This window comes from Ranitomeya imitator, chromosome 4 (genome assembly GCF_032444005.1).
Source record: "Ranitomeya imitator isolate aRanImi1 chromosome 4, aRanImi1.pri, whole genome shotgun sequence".
Lineage (NCBI taxonomy): Eukaryota > Metazoa > Chordata > Amphibia > Anura > Dendrobatidae > Ranitomeya > Ranitomeya imitator.
The window spans coordinates 625,984,532-626,009,222 of NC_091285.1; the positions used below are offsets into that span (position 1 = coordinate 625,984,532).

Here is a 24,691-nt window from a genome sequence, read left to right on the forward strand (position 1 = left end):
CTGGTGTGAACAGGACCTGTGATGACGTCGCGGTCACATGACCGTGACGTCATGGCAGGTCCTTGTCGCATACCAGCCATGGGACCGGAAGCTGCCGCTTGCAATGGAGCGGTCACCGGAGCGTCCCGAGGAGCGGGAAAGGCGACGAATGGTGAGTATAGCAGGTTTTTTGTTTTTTTTATTATTTTTAACATGACATATTTTTACTATTGATGCTGCATAGGCAGCAGCAATAGTAAATAGTTGGGGACACACAGGGTTAATAGCGGCGGTAACGGAGTGCGTTACACCGTGGGCCGTTACCGCTGCCATTATCCCTGTGTGAACGGTGAGTGGAGGGGATTATGGAGCGGGCGCCGGGCAGTGAGTGCAGGGGAGGGACTAATCGGACTGTGCCCGTCGCTGATTGGTCGCGGCAGCCATGACAGGCAGCTGCCAAGACCAATCAGCGACGCGGGATTTCCGTTACGGAAGCTAAGGACAGACAGACGGAAGTACCCCTTAGACAATTATATATATGGATGAAGTAAGATAATTCATGACGGAAGGTCTCCGTTACATATTCCCCTTTTAGAATAGCTTTCCTGACATATCAGTTTTGGCAAATAGTAGTCCCCAAAGAATAACAATTCTGTAGCATCTTGTCCTTAAATTATGCACTGTGCATTACCTTTGTAATTCCCGTCACTAGAAGTTACTGTTCTTTGTCAGTAGGATGTGTCCCTGCACTATCTGACATGGGGAAACTTCCACTTTATCAATGTATTCCTACATTTCCAGGAGGAATAACAGAGGAATAGCACAACACAGAGTTCTAACAAAAGATGCTCTAATACGATTATCACGATTAATACGAGGTTCTTTACAAACTTACATTTGTTCTTTTGCTTAATTATCGCCCTACATTTCATGGCTGCAAACTATTCATTTCTTCCGAGTCTCTACCCTTCATCACACATTTATACTCCTCATATATGAAATAAAGGCCTCACCGAGTGCGGTTACACTGCAGATACGTGGTCAGGCCGGATGCACAAGTCCGAACCGCGTAGTTGTCACACTCCCACAGAGAGCTACCATTCTCCAGACACTGTAAAGTCACCGGCTCCAGAGACGACTTGACCTTGTTAAGTGGTGAGAAAATAGGCGACTGTGGTGTACAGCCCATCTGGTGCGCAGAAGAGACCAAAGGGAGAGACGAGGGAATTAAATCACATATTGTCTTCCTTATATGACCTTCTCGATTATATTCCTACATGGACGGTATCCCTGCAGCTGGGGAGCGTCAGATTACAAGGCATTTCCACCCTATGACTACGTTCACACTTCGTTGCTTTGTTGCAGCAAATCTCAACAGCAATTCAGCAAGAATCCACAGCAAATTTTGAAGTTTTTTTTCCCTGCCGATTACTTGTGGAAAACAGCGGAGCTTGTAAAATAAACACCACATTACCCTACTCGGACTTTTATACTGACTGTCTTTAGGATAGGTCATCAATACCTGATCGGTGGGGGTGCAACATCTGGTGCCCTCAGCTGTTCCCGGTACGTCGGGAGGATGTGCTCAGTTGCGGAGCTGCCCAGCAAAGCTCTATCAACTGTATGGTGGTCGTGTACTGAAGAGCAGCCCCCTACTGAAATCAATAGGGGCGGATGTGCAGTACCCGGCTGCAGCCACTATGCTGTGCACTTCCACATCCGGCTGCACTGATAGGAGCTAATCGGCAGCGGTGGCTGCAACTCATTATGGCTCACAAGTAAAGTGGTCACCCCCACCGTGTGCCTCTGAGCATATTAACTGGGGGGGTACAATAGTTGGACTATTTTAAAAGGTGCCCCGAATTCCTGTTTGAAAACTAATCAAGCAAAGGCACCGGCAAAGCATGACCATTTTATACATGCTCTTTACATTTGGGTAACAGAATCCAGTTAATTACTACAGACAGACATTTTGGATGCGCAGGATGTGTCTGACCATTAGGCGATCCTACAGAGAACGGGAGCTAAAGGCTACTGATAGGAGATGCTTCTTTTACCTAATATTTGGCAAATTGTTACATATTTATGCCCCCCCACCCCCAATTGTTAAGTTGTTAAAAGTGCCACGGCCACCAGTGCAGAGCCAGACTCCAGAATGACAGATGAACCTAGTCACGGAGAGATACATCTGCGTTATAGCACGGCTTAACGAGAAGGTTTAAAGGGAAATTAAACGATATAGAAATGATCTGATTTAATACCCAGGACTATTGTGCCTTACACAGCTCGCGGTCTTACCTGCTGACAGAGCAGAGGAGCATCGCTTTTCTTGATGCTGTTGAAACACAGAGGACTCCATGTGTCAGCCGTAAACACCTCTACGTGCCCATCACAAGACCTGCGGCCCCTGGAGAGTCTCCATGAGCTCACATCTGCGGAGCGGAAACATAAGAACGATAGTCACCCAATCTGGTGGCTTATTATAGAGTATAAGCCCCCCTATATACTATATCTATAGGTTTGTTAGCGGCTTATCACAGGAATCTGTTAAATAGCTTGTTTATCTCTTTATAGCGTTACTCACAAAAATAAATACAGTTATCCCCTATTCTATATAACTTACCGATCGCTAGGAAGCCAGTGATCCCAAGACTGGGGCTATGTACAATAATCCCGAGCCCTGTGCTGAATGGAGTGGAGGTGTGCATGCTCGGCCTCTGCTCCATTCATTGTCTATAGGACTGTGGAGTAAAGCTATTTCCAATAGTGTCATAGACAGTGAATGGAGAGGAGGCTGCACATTCCCACATCCGTTCTGTCCCCAATCTCATGGTTCCAGAGCAGCTCTTTCAGCACTACTGGGGTCCCAGGTGTCAGCCCCCCCAGCGATAAGCAAGTATCCAACTGGGCAGCACGGTGGCTCAGTGGTTAGTACTGCAGCCTTGCAGCGCTGGAGTCCTGGGTTCTAATCCCACCCAGGACAACATCTGCAAAGAGTTTGTATGTTCTCTCCGTGTTTGCGTGGGTTTCCTCCGGGCACTCCGGTTTCCTCCCACATTCCAAAGACATACTGATAGGGAATTTAGATTGTGAGCCCCATTGGGGACAGTGATGATAATGTGTGCAAACTGTAAAGCGCTGCGGAATATGTTAGCGCTATATACAAATAAAGATTATTATTATTATTATTATTATTATCATCAGCATCCAATGTCTGATAATCCTGATGCAAGTGGGCGACTTTTCAGGCTGCAGGATCACTGGATATTCCCAGTACAACACAAGGTAAATCTGTCATCAGAGATGACACAATGACGCCATGTGCGTCCTCACTGTACAATGTTGTCATATAGCCAACGATTCCCTGCCTAATATTTAGATCAGCCTGGGCCAGGCGACCCAGGAAATGCGCATTTTCATACCATACATAATTGTTTCTAGGAAATGAAAAAGCCATGTCGTTATGAACGAGCCATGAGTGGCTTTTGACCACAAAAGGACGATTCACATCCCCCCGATGCCGGGATGACGCTACATATGATTCACATTCCTGTAAGGGGGCAGATGATGACCATTATTGTGTGTCAGGAAGGCTGAGGACCTCTAAGGACCTCCATGCACTGCACATGTATCGCTGTCCATAACAGGTCAGCTTTTTACACTAATGCTAAGATACGTACTGAAGAAGAACCCATGGGGAAAATAAAATAAAGTATCTTCCCTCAGAAGAAAATTGCGCACAATAAGAGTATTACAAAAATATTGGGTGCAAAGCCTTCTCCATAAAGGACTTTTCTATCACGGCGTGTATGGAGTAGGGGCATTATGTGACTGCAGACTTGTGAATCCTCACATCGCGCACACTACTGACTGTGAGCATGACCACAAGTGTGCGATCACATGCCATCTTCATGCCCTCGCTCAATGTAAGCGCACTGAGCGAGGCCGAACATGTCTAGTTGGAATGTGGCCGGAAGTCTGCACATCACACACGTACAGTATCACGGCCGCCTGCTCCCGCCACTGGGGAATCCTCGCATTGCGCACTGTGCGAGCTGTGAGGATTCTGAAATCCGCAATCACATAGACTAACTGCAAACTCGCAGGCTAAGGCCGGACAACGCCTTTAATATGACATTTTTATGAATACTGGAAGAATTGGTTTCTATTTAATACCTTGTAATTCCTCACTGGAAGGAACAGGTCTTTATATTAGGTTTAAGCAGTTTTTTTCTAATTCCTTATTGGCAGGAGTCGGTTCCATTAATATCCCTAAGGGCAGGTGCAGACGACAGTTTTCTCTCCATCTGAGAAAAATCGGCCAGATTATGCTAATCAGAGTGTGATCAAAAGAGAGATCAAATTTTCTAAGAGATGGAAAAAAATACATTTTCTCCACCTTCTCCATTATGTTGGTTCACGAAAATCAGACTGCACTTAGATGTCATCTGAATGCAGTCTGATTTTTATCACGAACCCATAGACATAAATAGGTGAGGGCCATCCGATTCTTAGAGGCAAACTGTGCATGCCGTGATTTTTTCCTCGGACCAAAAAAGAGGAGAGTTAAAACTCTTTGCAGCATGTCAATAGTTTTTGCAGCATTCCTTCTTGACATCATCCTTACAATATAATGGGAAAAGTCTGCAGCAATATTCATTGTAAAGCCTGCATGTAAGACAAACATTCTGCAGAAAATTCATTTGGAGGATGTCCTGTACATACGGTTTATTGATGCTGCTCTTAAGATATGCCACAAATAATACAGTCACAGAGACCCAGATAGTTACCCAACAGCACCCAATCAATAAGTCCGGGCTCTTGTGTTACTGATTATTTCTAGGCTTGGCACCAATTATTGGATGAGTGATGAAGACGTTGGGTGCCAAAGACATCAATGCCCGCTGGTACCACCCAAGGACGGCCCTAAGCAGGCCCATATTCTCCATTTGTATGGATAGGTTGTAAATCCTACATAAGAACGCCTATGGTTACCTGTATGGTTGGTGAAGTTCTGGTTACAGGAGACTGCTGCAATGCTCTGGGGACCACAATCCTGCCCGACCTCTCCTTCCTTCTCACACTCATTCACACTGGACTCGTTTCCTGTGTTCATAGAAAAATACAGCTATCCATAAAAAGGATTAAAAAAAATTACAGCCTTGATTGAATTATGACTAGCTCTGCTCTACTGCACTGCCACTGTAAGAAAACAAAACACAAAGCTATTACCCCCTTGAACTGACAACTGGTTCTTACATTTTTCAGGTTTTATATTAAAGAAATGAAAGATAAGCGTTCCATGTGCAGGGCCGCTACTCGGGTCATATTAAAGAGAATATATTACAAGCTTTTTGCCACCTTAGCTGAGATCAGCATAATGTAGACACAGAGACCCCGATTCCAGTGACATGCCACTTACTGAGCTGCTTGCTGTTGGTTTGATGAAATCAGTGTTTTATCAGCAGTAGATCACTAGAGGACTAATAAACCTGCTATCAGGTAGTCCTCCGTATTCATGAGCTCTCTATAACCTCGCCCGCAGCACTGATTGGCAGAAAGCTGGCAATCAGTAGTGTGGGCGAGGTTATACACAGCTCAGCATTCAGAGAACAGCTAGATCTGCAGTAGATAAAACAGAAATTTTATCAAAACTGCAGCAAGCAGCTCAGTAAGTGACATCCCTGGAATCGGGGGTCGCTTCCCCTACATTATGCTAATCTCAGATAGGGGTAGCAAAAACATGATGACAGATTCACTTTAATAAGCAGTTAGTGAGATTTTGCACAGCACTCCTTAAAGAGGTGGTCTACTACTGGAAAAGCCTTAAACAGCACCAGGAGGGGGAAAAAAAAGATTAGATAGATAGATAGATAGATAGATAGATAGATAGATAGATAGATAGATAGATAGATAGATAGATAGATAGATAGATAGGATAGATTAGACATATCTATGTCGAGTGACCGCTGCAGCCAATCCGAAAACTTAGCTCAGAAAGGTGGGCCACGACAATGGATACACCTTGACGTGGTGGGATGGATTTAATGCTTTTTTTGATCAAAATAGTGTTAACTAAAGGACCCCATGTTATTTACATTTACTATTACTATCAACTTGTAAGGTGTATGATCATTTTTTGTGTCTTTTTTTCCTTTTTTTTTGTCTGTGAAACATCCACAGTGTGAACAAGCTGTTACACATTGCACATACACCAGCTTATATAGTCCAACTCAGTTTTTCTGTAATCTCATGTATTTTGCCATGGCCTCCCTTTCTGTGCTAAGTATTCCGTCTGTATAGCTTCCCATGGATGGGGGTCTCAGTCAGGCCCTGTCCTGCTCTGCCCTTACTGTTATGACCTGGTGGTTAGGAGCACCCGGAATGCCCTGATAGTTAAACCTCATACAGGACGAGCTCTGGGATGTGGAAGCTCTGCTGACCGCAAGCCCTAATCCTATCACACACACTAGAAATAGCCGTGGAGCACTCCTGACCAGACCTAGGCGCCTCGTCACAGCCTAAGAACTATCTAGCCCTAGAGATAGAAAATAAAGCCTACCTTGCCTCAGAGAAATTCCCCAAAGGTAAAGGAAGCCCCCCACATATATTGACTGAGTAAAGATGAAAGTCACAAACGCAGAAATGAAACAGGCTTCAGTAAAGGGAGGCCAGACTTACTAAATAGACAGAGGATAGGAAAGGTAACTTTGCGATCAGCACAAAAACCTACAAAAGACCACGCAGAGTGTGCAAAAAGACCTCCGCACCGACTCACGGTGCGGAGGTGCCACTCTGCATTCCAGAGCTTCCAGCTAGCAAGACAAAATCATGAAAACCAGCTGGACAAGAAAACAGTGAACAAATAATGACTATCAGGAACTTAGCTTCTGCAGGAGAAGGCAGGTCACCAGAGAGATCCAGGAGCGAACTGAACCAATGCAAAAACATTGACAGCTGGCATGGAGTAACGATCTGAGAGGAGTTAAATAGAGCAGTCAACCAAAGGATAAACCACGTCACCTGTGTAAGGAACCTCAGAAGCAGCAGCTTCACTCACAGCCACCAGAGGGAGCCCATAGACAGAACTCGCCGAAGTACCATTCACGACCACAGGAGGGAGTTCGACAACAGAATTCACAACACCTTACATAATACCACGTGACTGTTGGCCGTCAATGATGGAGTGGTAGTAGTCCAATAGGAAAGTGAGCTTGTTTTTAGGCTATGTGCACACAACGTGGATTTGACGCTGTGGATCCGCAGCAGTTTTCCATGCGTTGTACAGTACCAAGTAAAGCTATGGAAAACCAAATCCGCAGTGCACATGCTGCGGAACATTCCGCGCAGAAACGCAGCGCTTACTTTTTCGCAGAATGTCAACTTTTTGTGCGGATTCCGCAGTGTTTTACACCTATATATATTATAGGAATCCGCAGGTGGAAAAAACGCAGGCAAATTCCACACAAAATCCGCAGGTAAAGCGCAGAAAAATAAGCAATGGAATCTGCAACATGTGCACATACCCTTAGTGTTCTGCAGTCTGGCGCTATTAAAGGGAACCAGTCATGAAGATTTCACGACAAACTAATAAAGACTAAATCCATACCCAATTTGTAGAAATCTATTCTGCAGTTTATGAGAAATTCAGCACTGAAATCCTATGCAAATGAGCCACAAGTGCTTTGGGGTGGGACATTGTGCTTGCAGCTCTCCTGCCTTCCCTTCTTATTTAATGCTGGGTTATCCAGAAAATACAAAACTTATCTCTACAATCAAAATATGAATCTAATTAGTCGGAAAGCACCAGTATTTATTTTGTGAGGTGTAAAATCTTCAAGATACGTTCTCTTTAAGAAAATATTGTCCAGCAGTGGACAATCCCTTTAATGCATTGTGTAGTGTCGATGTAATGTGCGCCACCTAGTGGTTGTATAGATGTACTTTTCTCCTGATCCAGAGAAACGCTGGATGGAAGTGACGTTCATGGGCACTGCTGGGGCTACTGATTAATAATCCTAACGACTACTCAATTTCCCTGACTCCGACTCCACAGCCCTGAGTGTAAAAGGACCTTCATGATTCAAAAAATGCATTATTTTACAACACAAAATAAGACTTCGAGTACCACAAGTATCAGACCTGCTAACTGATAGCAGCAGCAGTGCCCACAAACTTCTCCTGATCCAGCATTACTCTAGATATATGGAGTGCGGGTATTAAATAAAAACATAAAGATTAGGCCATGGTGTACCACAGACCTTTACACTGGAAGCCTTGGACGGCGCCATAGGAGTCCTTTGGAGGAGACTTCAAGGTCCATGTAGAATTTGGAGCTCCACATCCCGATTCCTTGCACACAACTTGTGCGAGAGGAGACTGCGGGCTCCACAGACTGTCACACACCTGCACACAAACACAGAATGATAGTCATTTTATCTATGCACCCCTGAATCCCATGTACTTCTCTCCCTCTGTTCTGAGTGGTACTTTGCTTCTTTTTCCCTGACTTTAATTCCTGTATCCTTCTGAAAATCTTCTGACTGCATATTGACATGTCTGTGCTCCTCACACCCAGCCCCATCTTTTGATCTTATCCTGCCTCTGTCTTTATCTTTGGTAGTCAAATGTTGTATTAACTGCAATCTGCTAATTGTCTCCTGCTGTGGACTGTCCTCCTCCACCTCCTTTCCTCCCCTCCCTCTCTCACCTGGCTTCATTTCTTGGACATTTGAATGGTAGAAGTTGCATGGAGCGCGACAGATCTGACTTTAGTCAGATGTGACATAATTTCAAGTGACATATTTTAAGTGTATCATCTGACATATACCAGAAATCGGCCAGACGGTAAGACTAATCACTGTCTTCTAAATTTACTTGCCTTTCTTTTTCTCCCCTGCTCTTTAACCATGCTCACATTTCCCCCACTGTTTTTGCTCCACTAATCCTCACTCTCCTCCACTAACCCCATACCCTCGCACCCTCAAACCACATAACTATCTCCCCCTCTCTCTAACCCCCACCTCGCTTCATCTGCAGACCTGCTCTCTAACCTCAGACCTCTACCACCAAAATATAATATAAGCCAATCACTCTCCTTCACCCACCTGCTTCTTTCTCTGCTTATTCTTACTGCTGGTGACATCACCCAATCCTGCGCCCCCCCCCCCCCGCCCCCCGCCCCCGCCTCCGCCTCATTCAGCACTAATCCTCGCCCCTATCCTTCTCACACTATGAGAAACTATCGCAACCACTCACACTTAAAACCTGTGCCACTTACCCCCACCCCTCTGCTTCCTCTCTCTGGGGCACTTTGGAATGCCCGCTCTATATGCAACAAGCTCCTTGTGATCCACGATCTCTTTACTTCCCGCAACCTTTCCTTCCTGGCTCTCACTGAGACCTGTCTGACGCCCCCTGACACGGCCTCCCCTGCTGCACTGAGCTACGGTGGCCTCCAATTTACCCACACTCCTCGCTCTGGCAACAGACATGGTGGAGGAGGGGGTATCATCCTTTCTAAAAACTGTTCCTTCAACCCTATCCAACCCCCACCCTCCCTTATCCTTCCTTCTTTCGAGGTTCACTCTGTCCATATCTACGCTCCCTCCAATCTCCAAATGGCTGTCATATACCGACCACCGGGCTCAGCCACTGCCTTCATCGACCAATTCTCCACCTGGCTCCTTCACTTTCTCTCTGCTGACATCCCCACCATCATAATGGGTGACTCTAATATCCCTACTGACACCCGCCAGCCAGCAGCCTCCAAGCTCCTGGCCCTTACTTCATCCTTTGGACTCACTCAGTGGTCCTCCACAGCCACCCACACAGACAGATATACACTAGACCTCATCTTCACCCGCCTCTGTTCCTTATCTAATCTCACAACCTCTCCCTTCCCCCTATCTGACCACCATCTACTCACCTTCTCATCCTTGTCCTCCTCACCTGCCCCCCATGTCCAGCCATTACCACATCCTCACAGAAACCTCGCACATCTAGACATTCACAGACACTCTCCTACCCCTGTCCTCCATATCTTCACTCCACGACACGGACAGCGCCACCGCTTTCTATAACTCCACCATCACATCAGCCATAGACTCAGTCACTCCTCTCATGCATGGCATCTCATGCATGGCATAGTGCGACAAACCAATAGGCAACCTTGGCATAACAATCTCACAAAAAAACTTCGATAAGCATCCAGGGTTGCAGAGCGGCGTTGGAAGAAAACACGGCTGCCAGACGACTTCACTGCCTTCATACAAGCTACATTTGACTTCAAATTAGCCCTCACCTCCGCTAAACAGACCTATTTTACTAACCTTGTATCTTCACTATCCTACAACCCACCTCCAACTCCCCTCATCTCTTCCGAGGACTTTGCCACCTTCTTCAAAAACAAGATCGACCAAGCAAGACAAACCCTAAAGGTACCGTCACACTTAGCGACGCTGCAGCGATACCGACAACGATCCGGATCGCTGCAGCGTCGCAGTTTGGTCGCTGGAGAGCTGTCACACAGACCGCTCTCCAGCGACCAACGATGCTGGTAACCAGGGTAAACATCGGGTAACTAAGCGCAGGGCCGCGCTTAGTAACCCGATGTTTACCCTGGTTACCATCCTAAAAGTAAAAAAAAACAAACACTACATACTTACCTACAGCCGTCTGTCCTCCAGCGCTGTGCTCTGCACTCCTCCTGTACTGGCTGTGAGCACAGCGGCCGGAAAGCAGAGCGGTGACGCCACCGCTCTGCTTTCCGGCTGACCGACGCTCACAGCCAGAGCAGGAGGAGTGCAGAGCACAGCGCTGGAGGACAGACAGCGGTAGGTAAGTATGTAGTGTTTGTTTTTTTTTACTTTTAGGATGGTAACCAGGGTAAACATCGGGTTACTAAGCGCGGCCCTGCGCTTAGTTACCCGATGTTTACCCTGGTTACCAGTGAAGACATCGCTGAATCGGTGTCACACACGCCGATTCAGCGATGTCTGCGGGGAGTCCAGCGACCAAATAAAGTTCTGGACTTTCTTCCCCGACCAGCGACAGCACAGCAGGGGCCTGATCGCTGCTGCCTGTCACACTGGACGATATCGCTAGTGAGGACGCTGCAACGTCACGGATCGCTAGCGATATCGTCTAGTGTGACGGTACCTTAACTGTTCCACGACCCCAACCACTCCATATACCAGACCTCTGCCCTTCCCTAATAACCTCCCTCTCCAACATCTCTGAAAGAGAGCTTACTCGCTTCTTTTCCAAATCGCACCTCACCACCTGTGCACTTGACCCCATCCCCTCCCACCTGCTCCCCAACCTCACTAACATGCTCATTCCAGTCCTAACCCATTTCATCAACCTATCGCTATCTTCTGGTACCTTCCCTTCTGCCTTCAAACATGCCACCATCACACCCATGCTCAAAAAAACTAACCTTGACCCAACTGCTACGCCCAGCTAACGCACCATATCACGGCTCCCGTTTGCTTCAAAACTCCTTGAGCAGTATGTCCATGCTCAAATTTCCTCCCACCTCTCATCTAACTCTTCTTGACAACCTCCAATCTGGCTTCTGCCCCCACCACTCCACCGAAACAGTTCTCCATCCTCCTCCTTCTTGACCCGTCCTCTGCTTTCGACACAGTCGATCACTGCCTACTGCTACAGATTCTGTCTTCCCTTGGCATCAAAGACCTTGCCCTGTCCTGGATTGCCTCATACATTTCCGGTTGCACATTTAGCATTTCCCACGCCCACACCACCTCCTCATCCCGCCCTCTCTCTGTTGGAGTCACTCAAGGCTCTGTCTTAGGGCCCCTACTTTTTTCCATCTATACCCTTGGCCTAGGACAACTCAAAGTCCCATGGCTTCCAGTACCACCTATATGCGGACGACACTCAGATCTACCTCTCTGGCCCAGATGTTACCTCTCTGCTGTCCAGAATCCCGAAGTGTCTGTCAGCCATCTTCAGCTCTCGCTTCCTAAAACTCAATGTAGACAAAACCGAACTCATCCTCTTTCCCCCCCCTCCCCCCATCTCATGTATCCCCCCCTACCTGACCTATCTATTATGGTAAACGGCATCACGCTCTCTCCCGCACCTGAAATCCGCTGCCTCGGGGTAACTCTCGACTCTGCCCTGTCCTTCAAACCGCACGTCCAAACTCTTGCCACCTGTTGTCGCCTCCAACTCAAAAATATTGCCAGAATCCGTTCCTTCCTCAGCCCACAATCTACCAAAACTCTTGTGCATGCCCTCATCTCCCGCCTCGACTACTGCAACACCCTCCTCTGTGGCCTCCCCGCTAACTCTCTTGCACCACTCCAGTCTGTCCTCAACTTTGCTGCCTGGCTAATCCACCTCTCTCCTCGCTTCTCCCCTCTGCAAATCCCTCCACTGGCTCCCAATTCCCCAACGAATCCAGTTCAAACTACCAACACTGATCTACAAAGCCATCGACAACCTGTCCCCTCCCTATATCTCTGAACTAATCTCCCACTATCTTCCCTCAAGTAATCTCCGATCCTCCCAAGACCTCCTACTCTCCTCCACACTTATTCGTTCCTCACACAACCGCCTCCAAGATTTCTCCCGAATATCCCCCATCCTCTGGAATTCCATGCCTCAACACGTCCGACTATCCACCACCCTCTGATCCTTCAGACGGAACCTGAAAACCCATCTCTTCAAGAAAGCCTACAGCCTGCAATAACCATTCTGCCCTCTCTCCATCACCAGAGCCGCCGCCTCATCCCTACCTTCTGTCTCTTCCCCGCTATCCCATAGAATGTAAGTCCGCAAGGATATATCTATAACTCTGTATGTAAACCCTTTCTCATGTACAGCACCATAGAATTAATAGTGCTATATAAATAAATAATAATAACACCAGCATCAGGGTGTTTGCAGTAGTCACATTATGGGTAAGCATTGCACTTTATTTTAGTATTATTGATGCTTGAAATTCCATTGTGAATTATTACTATATGTTGTGCATCTGATTGACTAATATATTATGACAGTATATGTATAAACCATATTGTCCACCACTACTTCATCCTACTTGAATCTCTTGACAGTGAATTAGTATATGTTTTAATAGATGCTGATAAATGTATATATTTTTCAGAATTTATGGGTGGTTCGCTGCTACTCTTTGGTATTCATTTATAGGTAATATAATTATCATCATTTATCAGAAATTGCAGAGTAACGCATGATTCCATAACACTAAGAAGAGAAATGTGGCACCGGCTCACAAACGATTACAATTTACAGAGAATCAGGTGACACAAGAGGTAAAAAAAACCGAGATCCGCTCATAGACGTAGGTAGGAAAACTGGACATGGATCCTAATGGCCCCCTTGTTTGTAATTCAGGGGTAGCACATAACAGATCGTAGAGAAATCAATACCAGCGTATGCACAACGTTGGCTAATGCGGACACCCTGCTGTAGTCACAGTGTCGCCCATTAGTCTCCGGAGATGTGCTCCTCAGTGGCCGATCAATGCTTTACTATTTCTGGAAAGCACAATTACCCAGTGTGTGCCTGGGCGACGCCGCGCTCAGTCGTCAGCACAGGTGCCAGCTCACACACGCCATGTTGATGTCCCCTATATGCCGTCTGCTTCTCCTGATTACTACACTTCACTTTAATTCACTTTCCACAACTTGTGCTCAGACCACAATGATCCAATAGTAATGCCAAGATAAGAAACCTCTGCATTCATTGTTGCAAGGGGAAAAAAAACAAAAACACACACCTATAATGCAAATTAAAAATCCATGGGATGTTTGTGTGAAGCATGGATGTGTAAATGGAGGCGTCCATCATGTAGTATAAACTGTCCAAGAGATCATCCATATCTGATGGAAGGGAGAGCAAAAAGCCCATTAAGAATGAATTCTAGAAGACCACACATAACTCCGACATAAAATTACTATAAGCCTTGCTGCAGGTCGCAATCCCACCCGACCGTTAGTGTAGCTACTGGGGGGGCAGAGGGTGCGGTCGCCCCGGGCCCCTGCTCTGAGGGGCCCACCCTGCACTACTGCTGTCAGCAGAACAGCAGGTGAAGTTAGGACAGGAAGCCAGAGAAACTCAGCGTGGTGACATCATCGTGCCGCTCTGGGACTCTGATACTCAGTATGTGCGCCGGCACTTCGCAGGAGGACTCATCAGGATCCTGGAATAGGTGAGTATATGAGGTTTTTAATTTTCATTGAAAAATATAGTGTGACTGTGGGGACATTATAAAGTATGGAGGCTCCTCATCCAGTGTGAAGGGCCCCTCATACGTTGTAAAGACTACTGTGGGGGGCCCTCAAAGTGTGGAGGCAATTTTACTATATGGAGGACTATGGGGAGTGCATTATACTGTATGACGCATTATGGGGAGTGCAATATACTATATGTAGTATGGGAGATGCGTTATACTGTATGTACTATAGGGAGTGCATTACAATATATAGAGGACTATGGGGAGTGCAGTATACTGTATCAAGGACTTTTTTTTATTATTCTGTCTCACAGTTGAAGTGTACCTACGATAAAAATTACAGACCTCTCCATTCTTTGTAGGTAGGAAAACTTGCAAAAATCAGCAGTGTATCAAATACTTATTTTCCTCACTGTATATAGAGGACTATGAGGAGTGCATTATACTGTATGGAGGACTATGATGTGTGCAGTATACTGTATGAAGGACTATAGTGAAATCGTTATACTGTACAGAGGAGTATGAGAAGAGCATTACACTGTATGGCGGACTATAAGGATTGCAGTATACTGTATGGAGGACTATGGGGTGCATTATACTGTATGGAGAACTATGGGGAGTGCAGTATAATGGATTACCAGTTAGGGGCTCACTCATATTTCGCCCCTCCCCCTGAGCTGAACCCCTAGCTACACCTCTGAACCTGCCTGATCAGTCTGTTGTCAGCCATTGCAAAGGAATGTTCATCTAATAATGATAGTCGGATGAAATGGGTAAAATCTTCCATTTCGTGTGTCTTTTACGTTATGTGTATTGTTATGACCTGGTGGTTAGGAGCACCCGGAATGACCTGATAGTTAAACCTCATACAGGACGAGCTCTGGGATGTGGGAGCTCTGCTGACCGCAAGCCCTAATCTTATCACACACACTAGAAATAGCCGTGGAGCGCTCCTGACCAGACCTAGGCACCTCGTCACAGCCTGAGAACTATCTAGCCCTAGAGATAGAAAATAAAGCCTACCTTGCCTCAGAGAAATTCCCCAAAGGTAAAGGAAGCCCCCCACATATATTGACGGTGAGTAAAGATGAAAGTCACAAACGCAGAAATGAAACAGGTTTCAGCAAAGGGAGGCCAGACTTACTAAATAGACAGAGGATAGGAAAGGTAACTTTGCGATCAGCACAAAAACCTACAAAAGACCACGCAGAGTGTGCAAAAAGGACCTCCGCACCGACTCACGGTGCGGAGGGGCCACTCTGCATCCCAGAGCTTCCAGCTAGCAAGACAAAATCATGATAACCAGCTGGACAAGAAAACAGTGAACAAATAATGACTATCAGGAACTTATCTTCTGCGGGAGAAGGCAGGTCACCAGAGAGATCCAGGAGTGAACTGAACCAATGCAAAAACATTGACAGCTGGCATGGAGTAACGATCTGAGAGGAGTGAAATAGAGCAGCCAACCAAAGGATAAACCACGTCACCTGTGTAAGGAACCTCAGAAGCAGCAGCTTCACTCATAGCCACCAGAGGGAGCCCATAGACAGAACTCGCCGAAGTACCATTCACGATCACAGGAGGGAGTTCGACAACAGAATTCACAACAGTGTATGTTAAGATGATTCCAAAACAGCTGCCAATTTCTTAGTGAAATGCCTTGCACACACTCAAGGTACCTAGTGCCAGAGACACCAAAACAACCCCAAAACTTTGAACTTCCACCATATTTGACTGTAGGTACTGTGTTCTTTTCTTTGTAGGCCTCATTCTGTTTTCGGTAAACAGTACAATGATGTCCTTTACCAAAAAGCTCCATCTTGCTCTCATCTGTCCACAAGACTATTTCCCAGAAGGACTTTGGCTTACATACAAACATTTTGGCAAATTGCAGTATATTTTTTATATCTCTTTGTCAGTAGTGGGGTCCTTCTGGGTCTCCTGCCACAGAGCTTCATTTTATTTAAATGACAGGGTGCATCAGTGTCAGCGCAAAGTGAGCTTGCAGGACAGCTTCAATTTCTTTGGAACTTAAATGGGGATGCTTATCCACCATCCTGACAATCCTGCATTGCAATCTTTTATCAATTTTTCTCTGCTGTCGACGTCCAGGGAGATTAGCGACAGTGCCATGGGTTGTAAACTTCTTGAGTATGTTGAGCACCGTTGACATAAGATCTCTGGAGATGGACTTGTAACCTTGACAGTGTTGATATTACTCAACAATTTTGGTTCTTAAGTCCTCAGACAGTTCTCTTCTGCTCTTTCTGTTCTTCATGCTTAGTGTGGCACACACAGGCACACAATGCAAAGATTGAGTCAATTTATCCCGTTTTAATCTGGTTTCAGTGTGATTTTGATATTGCCCACACCAGAAAAAGACAAAAAAAACAAACAAACATGAACATTGAAAACAAATGAACGCCAAACCAAGTTGCGCGTTCCTGTGTACAAGGGAAATTTTTGTGATTATTTATCATGGACCAAGGGACAACTAAATATAGCAAATGTAGATCCCAAAATAGCAGCTCATTTAGTGTCAGTAATCTGATAACATCTACAGGAAATGGTGAATGAGGAAACAATCAAACGTGAGAAACAGGATGGAAAAAGAAGCTTATTTACATGTAAACGAGTATATGTGTGTGCACACACGTCTAAGTAGTCAGTAATAACATCCACACGAGAAATGAGGTTAATATCCCAATTATATAAGGTGATCTTAACGCTAGCTATCACATGTAATGGGCACAAAAGTAAACACCACTTCATTGATTTGGGAAAGTCACGGGTGTACAGATGTAGAATAATGTATTTAGGCCGAGAAAACAAATATAAAAGAAATATACTCTAAGTGTCTGTGATATTGGTGGTCAGTAAAGTTTTAAAGCCATTTAAAACTTCCTGGCGGAAGCTGCAGAGACGGAAAATAAAATCATTAGAGGTACATAGAAAAAAAAGTTCTGTTCATTTGTCTAAAAACTACAGAATTATAAGACGCTTTTATTTATTATTGTCCCACAGGGAACGGTACTTCTTTCACCACTTAAAACATTTTTCATTATCCTGTTTATCATGTTCATATAGAATCCGAAAATCGAGGTCGGCTCTAAATCTGCCTCTTATTAAATTCTGTATTAGGCCGGCGTCACACACAGCGTATGAAAATACGGTCCGTATATTACGGCCGTAATACGCTGAAAAGTCCCGAAAATAGTGGTCCGTAGCTCCTCCGTAGGCAGGGTGTTTCAGCGTTTTTTGCGCATGGCATCCTCCGTATGTAATCCGTACTGCGTGTTTTTATCGCAGGCTTGCAAAACCGACATACGGCTATACAAGGGATCCATGTGTTAAAAAAACAAACCATGTATATGTATATATATATATATATATATATATATATATATATATATATATATATATATGTATATGTATATGTATATGTATATGTATATATATATATATATATATATATATATATATATATATATATATATATATATATATATATATATATATATATATATATATATATATATATATATATATATATATATATATATATATATAGAGATCATAAGAGGGCGCCCTCTGCTGGTTGTCCTCATATGAACTCGAGCCAGGGAGCTTTCTAGGAAAGTTCCTACAATCTAGGAACAGCCAGCAGAGGGCGCCTCACCGCAAATGCAGGTAAATATAGGTCAATTACCTACTTTACCTTCATTCTCCGGGGTTTTGCAGCCACGAGCATCAATGCATTAGCACAGCTCGTGGCTGCAAAATATTTTAACCCCTTCAGATGGATTTACATCGTTGGACTTTGCAGATCTGCGGAAGGTAAGGATATTGTTGTTTGGTTTTTTTTTTGGATACAGAACGAGGGTCTTCAGTGATTGGAATGGGCGTTCAATAAAATATTACAACAACCTTTGTTTTTATTTCATTAAAATAATTTTAAATAATGTGTTTGTGTATTTTTTTTAACCCTTTCCTAGTATTGGATTAATAATGGATAGGTGTCATAATTGACGCCTCTCCATTATTAATTTGGCTTAATGTCACCTTACAATAGCAAGGTGGCATTAACCCTTCATTACCCCATATCCCACCGCTACACGGGAATGGGAAGAGAGTAGCCAAGTGCCAGAATAGGCGCATCTTCCAGATGTGCCTTTTCTGGGGTGGCTGGGGGCAGGTGTTTTTAGCCGGGGGGGGGCCAATAACCGTGGACCCTCTCCAGGCTATTAGTATCTGCCCTCAGTCACTGGCTTTACTACTCTGGCGGAGAAAATTGCGCGGGAGCCCACGCCAATTTTTTCCGCCATTTAACCCTTTAATTTAGTAGATAGAACGGCCAAATTTTGCATATACACACTACTAACATTAGTAGTGTGGAATATGCCTAAAAAAGGGGGAGAAGACATGGTTTACTGTATGTAAACCATGTCACAAATCATGTCGGGTTTAGGAAGGAGAAAGCAAAAGCCGGTAATTGAATTACCGGCTTTAAAGCTGTATAGCGCTGTATGAAATAATAATATATATACATATATGTGTCTCACTGACATATATATATACCTATTCTATGTGTACACATTTATTCTACCTATTCTACTGTAAGCTGTCAGTATGATTTTACTGTACACTGCAATGAATTGCCGGCTTTTCTCGCTAACACCGCTGCGTATTCCTCGCAAGTCACACTGCTGGTCCGTGTGTGATCCGTATTTTTGGGGCTTCTGTAGACTTTCATTGACGTTTTATTTGCGCAATACGGTGACAAACGCAGCATGCTGCGATTTTCTACGGCCATAGAAAGCCGTATAATACTGATCAGTTTAATACGGCAGATAGGAGCAGGGGCATAGAGAATCATTGTGCCGTATGTTTTGCGAGTTTTACGGACGTAGTTTCTGCGCTCTTACGTCCGTAAAACTCGCAAGTGTGACGCCGGCCTTAGGGGGAATTTCCTACTAATAGATCAAAGCAGTATAAACAAGCAAAGGAAACCGCATAATCAGCGCACAGCGAGGAGATATGCAAATTTACGGGTAACACTCAGGGCGAACTGTGAAGCTGCCCATAGACATAACAGACACCACCATTACCTAGCGGTCAGGTCTATATACAATGATTGCCGCTGGTCATCTGTCTGATAGCATTCAGCAAGTACGTAGAGGCAAGAAAGATTCATCAAGCAATTTTGCCAGATGAATCAAGCCTTTTGTTTCTAAACCATGACCATTCATGGTAGTCAGACAGCCATAAAAATCGGACCTTAATGCTCGGACTGGCTACGACTCTCCGTACCCAAGCATGACAGCTTCATATATTTCTATGCAGCTACACAAAAAAAATTGGACCTGCACACCTTTGGTATTAAATTTATGCATAGGTGGAGAAATACACACTGTGGCCAATATACTACCATACACATTCGCCATGCCAAAACAGCCTCATGTGAATGAGGAGTGAAAAGCTCTTCCCCGCCCCCCCAATAAGGAGGTAAGACATTTAGTGTTTAGGGACTATCCACACTAAAAGGTCACCATGACGTGGTTGGATGGCTTTTGCGCTCTTTGATCAAGAAACGCTTACTAAGTACATTTTACAGTTTTAACGTTTGCAGCAATATTGGAGTTCATGCATTCACTAGTTGCTGACACAGTGTACACTGTGCTCCAAATTGTTAAGCAAATTGGATTTAAGTGTCATAAAGATTTTATTGTTTTGTTTTTCAAATAAACTCGTGGATGGTATGGTGTCTTAGGGCTCAATGGATCACTGTAATCAATCTTAAACACGTGATAATTAGTTTTCCAGGTGACTCGAATTAAAGGAAACTACTTAAAAATTATGTTCCACATTATTAAGCAGGCCACAGGTTTCAAGCAATATGGGAAATAAAAAGGATCTCTCTGCTGCTGAAAAGAAAGCGTTAAATAAAGCAATGCCTTGGCCAAGGTATAAAAACATTAGATATTTCACGAGAACTTAAGAGTGATCATCATACTGTAAAGAGATTTGTGACTGAAACAGAGCTCAGAGTTCATGCAGATAAAGGCATAATGAGGAAGGTTTCTGCCAGACAAATTAATTGGATTAAGAGAGCAGCTGCCAAAATACCATTACAAAGGAGCAAACAGTTATTTGAAGCTGCTGGTGCCTCTGGAGTCCCTCGAACCTCAAGGTGTAGGATTCTTCAAAGGTTTGCTGTGGTGCATAAACCTACTATTCGGCCACCCCTAAACAGTGTTCACAAGCAGAAACGGTTGCAGTGGGCCCAGACATACATGAAGACTAATTTCCAAACAGTCTTGTTTACTGATGAGTGTCGAGCAACCCTGGATGGTCCAGATGGATGGTGTAGTGGATGGTTGGTGGATGGCCACCATGTCCCAACAAGGCTGCGACGTCAGCAACGAGGTGGAGGAGTCATGTTTTGGGCTGGAATCATGGGGAAACAGCTGGTAGGGCCCTTTAAGGTTCCTGTAGGTGTGAAAATGACCTCTGCAAAATATATAAAGTTTCTGACTGACAACTTTCTTCCATGGTCTAAAAAGCAGAAACTTGCCTTCAGGAGCAAAATCATCTTCATGCATGACAATGCACCATCTCATGCTGCAAAGAATCCCTCTTGAGGGAGTCATTGGCTGCTATGGGCATAAAAGGAGATAAACTCATGGTGTGGCCACCATCTTCCCCTGACCTCAACCCTACAGAGAAGCTTTGGAGTATCATCAAGCAAAAGATCTATGAGGGTGGGAGGCCGTTCACATCAAAACAGCAGCTCTGGGGGGCTATTCTGACTTCATGCAAAGAAATACAAGCAGAAACTCTCCAAAAACTCACAAGTTCAATGGATGTAAGAATTGTGAAGGTGATATCAAAGAAGGGGTCCTATGTTAACATGTAACTTGACCTGTTAGGAGGTTTTCGAGTTAAATAGCTTTTCTGTTCAGTGAATGTGACCTCCTAATGCTGCAAATTCCACAAGCAGCATGAGCATTTTCAGTTCTTTATATCAAATGTTTAGAAATTCTACTGTGCCTAATAATTTGGAACAGCGCATTTTGAGTTTTTATTCATTTTGGAGATTATACTGTTATCATTGGGAGGTTTCTTCAATAAAATTCGATGTTTACTCTAACGGGTGATGACTTTTATTAGACTGACTGTCTCTTGTTGGTGATGCCATATTTTAAATAAAGCTGCTTTATTTTTGATACATCCTGGTATTTGGCATAGACAAAACTGTATTGATACAGTCATGTGCGTATTACAAGCTTTTTTTTTTTACCTCTGGATTTTCCGCATCTATGCAAATCTATGGGGAAAATCTGCACATAAAACATAGCGAACCCGCAAGAGAAATTGACATGTTGCGGATTTCAAACACACACCGAAGGTCACTTTACACTGCCTAAAATAAAATGCACAGTGGACAGGAGATTTCTATAAATCCCATCCACTTTGCTGGAACTGCAAGACACTGCGTTTTTGACTGTTAAAATCTGATGGTGGTCACAGTCTTAGGCCGGCGTCACACTAGCGAGTTTTACGGACGTATGAGTGCATAAAATACGTCCGTAAAACACACCTAACAAACATCCCAATTATTCTCTATGTCCCAGCTCTTATCTGCCGTATTTTACTGATCCGTATTATACGGTCTTCTACGGCCGTAGAAAATCGCAGCATGCTGCGTTTGTCACTGTATTGCGCAAAAAAAACGCCAATGAAAGTCTATGGAAGCCAGAAAAATACGGATTACACACGGACCAGCAGTGTGACTTGCGAGAAATACGCAGCGGTGTTAGAGAGAAAAGCCGGCAATTCAGTGCGGTGTACAGTAAAATCACACTGACAGCTTACAGTAGAATAGGTAGAATGAGTGTGTACACATAGAATAGATATATATATATATATATATATATATATATATATATATATATATATATATATACACTAGATTGTGGCCCGATTCTAACGCATCGGGTATTCTAGAATATGCATGTCCCCGTAGTATATGGACAATGATGATTCCAGAATTCGCGGCAGACTGTGCCCGTCGCTGATTGGTCGAGGCAACCTTTATGACATCATCGTCGCCATGGCAACCATTATGACATCATTGTCGCTGTGCCCGTCTCTGATTGGTCGAGGCAACCATTATGACATCATCGTCGCTGTGCCAGTCGCTGATTGGTCGAGGCAACCAGTATGACATCATCGTCGCTGTGCCCATTGCTGATTGGTCGAGGCCTGGCGGCCTCGACCAGAGAGCCGGGATTTCCAGGACAGACGGAAAAACCCTTAGACAATTAGAATATATATATATATATATATATATATATATATATATATATATATATATATATATATATATATATATATATATATATATATATATATATATATATATATATATATATATATATATATATATAGTCAGTGAGACACATATATGTATATATATTATTACTTCATACAGCGCTAGATAGCTTTAAAGCCGGTAATTCAATTACCGGCTTTTGCTATCTCCTTCCTAAACCCAACATGATATGTGACATAGTTTACATACAGTAAACCATCTCATATCACCTTTTTTTGCATATTCGACACTACTAATGTTAGTAGTGTGTATATGCAAAATTTGTCCGTTCTAGCTATTAAATTAAAGGGTTAAATGGCGGAAAAAATTGGCGTGGGCTCCCACGCAATTTTCTCCTCCAGAGTAGTAAAGCCAGTGACGGAGGGCAGATATTAATAACCTGGAGAGGGTCCACGGTTATTGGCCCCCCCTGGCTAAAAACATCTGCCCCCAGCCACCCCAAAAAAGGCACATCTGGAAGATGCGCCTATTCTGGCACTTGGCCACTCTCTTCCCATTCCCGTGTAGCGGTGGGATATGGGGTAATGAAGGGTTAATGCCACCTTGCTATTGTATGGTGACATTAAGCCAAATTAATAATGGAGAGGCGTCAACTATGAAACCTATCCATTATTAATCCAATACTAGTAAAGGGTTAAAAACAAACACATTATTAAAAATTATTTTAATGAAATAAAAACAAAGGTTGTTGTAATAATTTATTCTACGCTCAATCCATCTGAAGACCCTCACTCTGTGACAAAGAAACAATAATAAACCAACAATATACATACCTTCCGAAGATCAGTAAGGTCCCACGATGTAAATCCATCTGAAGGGGTTAAAATATTTTGCAGCCAGGAGCTCTGCTAATGCAGCGGTGCTCCTGGCTGCAAAACCCTGGGGAATGAAGGTAAAGTAGGTCAATGACCTATATTTACCTTCATTTGCGGTGATGCGCCCTCGGCTGGTTGTTCCTGGAACGTGGGAACTTTCCTAGAAAGCTCCCAGGCTCGAGTTCATATGAGGATAACCAGCAGAGGGCGCCTCACCGCAAATGAAGGTAAATATAGGTCATTGACCTACTTTACCTTCATTCCCCGGGGTTTTGCAGCCAGGATCACCGCTGCTCCTGGCTGCAAAATATTTTAACCCCTTCAGATGGATTTACATCGTGGGACCTTACAGATCTTCGGAAGGTATGTATATTGTTGGTTTATTATTTTTTCTTTGTTACAGAGCGAGGGTCTTCAGATGGATTGAGCGTAGAATAAATTATTACAACAACCTTTGTTTTTATTTCATTAAAATAATTTTTAATAATGTGTGTTTTTTTTTAACCCTTTACTAGTATTGGATTAATAATGGATAGATGTCATAATTGACGCCTCTCCATTATTAATTTGGCTTAATGTCACCTTACAATAGCAAGGTGGCATTAACCCTTCATTACCCCATATCCCACCGCTACACGGGAATGGGAAGAGAGTGGCCAAGTGCCCGAATAGGCGCATCTTCCAGATGTGCCTTTTCTGTGTGGCTGGGGGCAGATGTTTTTAGCCAGGGGGGGGCCAATAACCGTGGACCCTCTCCAGGCTATTAATATCTGCCCTCAGTCACTGGCTTTACTACTCTGGCGGAGAAAATTGCGCGGGAGCCCACGCCAATTTTTTCCACCATTTAACCCTTTAATTTAATAGCTAGAACGGCCAAACTTTTCATATACACACTACTAACATTAGTAGTGTGGGATATGCAAAAAAAAAAAATGGTGATATGAGATGGTTTACTGTATGTAAACCAGGTCTCATATCATGTCGGGTTTAGGAAGGAGATAGCAAAAGCCGGTAATTGAATTACCGGCTTTAAAGCTATCTAGCGCTGTATGAAGTAATAATATATATACATATATGTGTCTACTGACATTATATATATACTAGCTATTGAACCCGTTCTACGCCCGGGTGGCTAGCATCTATATTGGTATATGGTCTCCATCCTGGTATGTGCTGCTCCATCCTGCATCCCCATCCTGTCATGAGCTGCTCCATCCTGCGTCCCCATCCTGACATGTGCTGCACCCATCCTGCGCCCCCATCTTGCCATGT

At 44.1% G+C, this 24,691-nt stretch overlaps 1 protein-coding gene across 1 annotated transcript in view; it reads right to left on the reverse strand.

Moving 5' to 3' along the window:
- LOC138676943 (CD5 antigen-like) overlaps positions 1-24,691 on the reverse strand; it is a 50,709-nt gene that overhangs the window by 12,668 nt on the left and 13,350 nt on the right. The window contains exons 3-6 of the mRNA XM_069766659.1: positions 8,241-8,385; positions 4,975-5,085; positions 2,278-2,411; positions 993-1,168 (exon numbers count right to left, since the gene is read on the reverse strand). Of these exons, the coding sequence (XP_069622760.1) occupies positions 993-1,168; positions 2,278-2,411; positions 4,975-5,085; positions 8,241-8,385 (566 nt within the window). The remainder of the gene's footprint in view (positions 1-992; positions 1,169-2,277; positions 2,412-4,974; positions 5,086-8,240; positions 8,386-24,691) is intronic.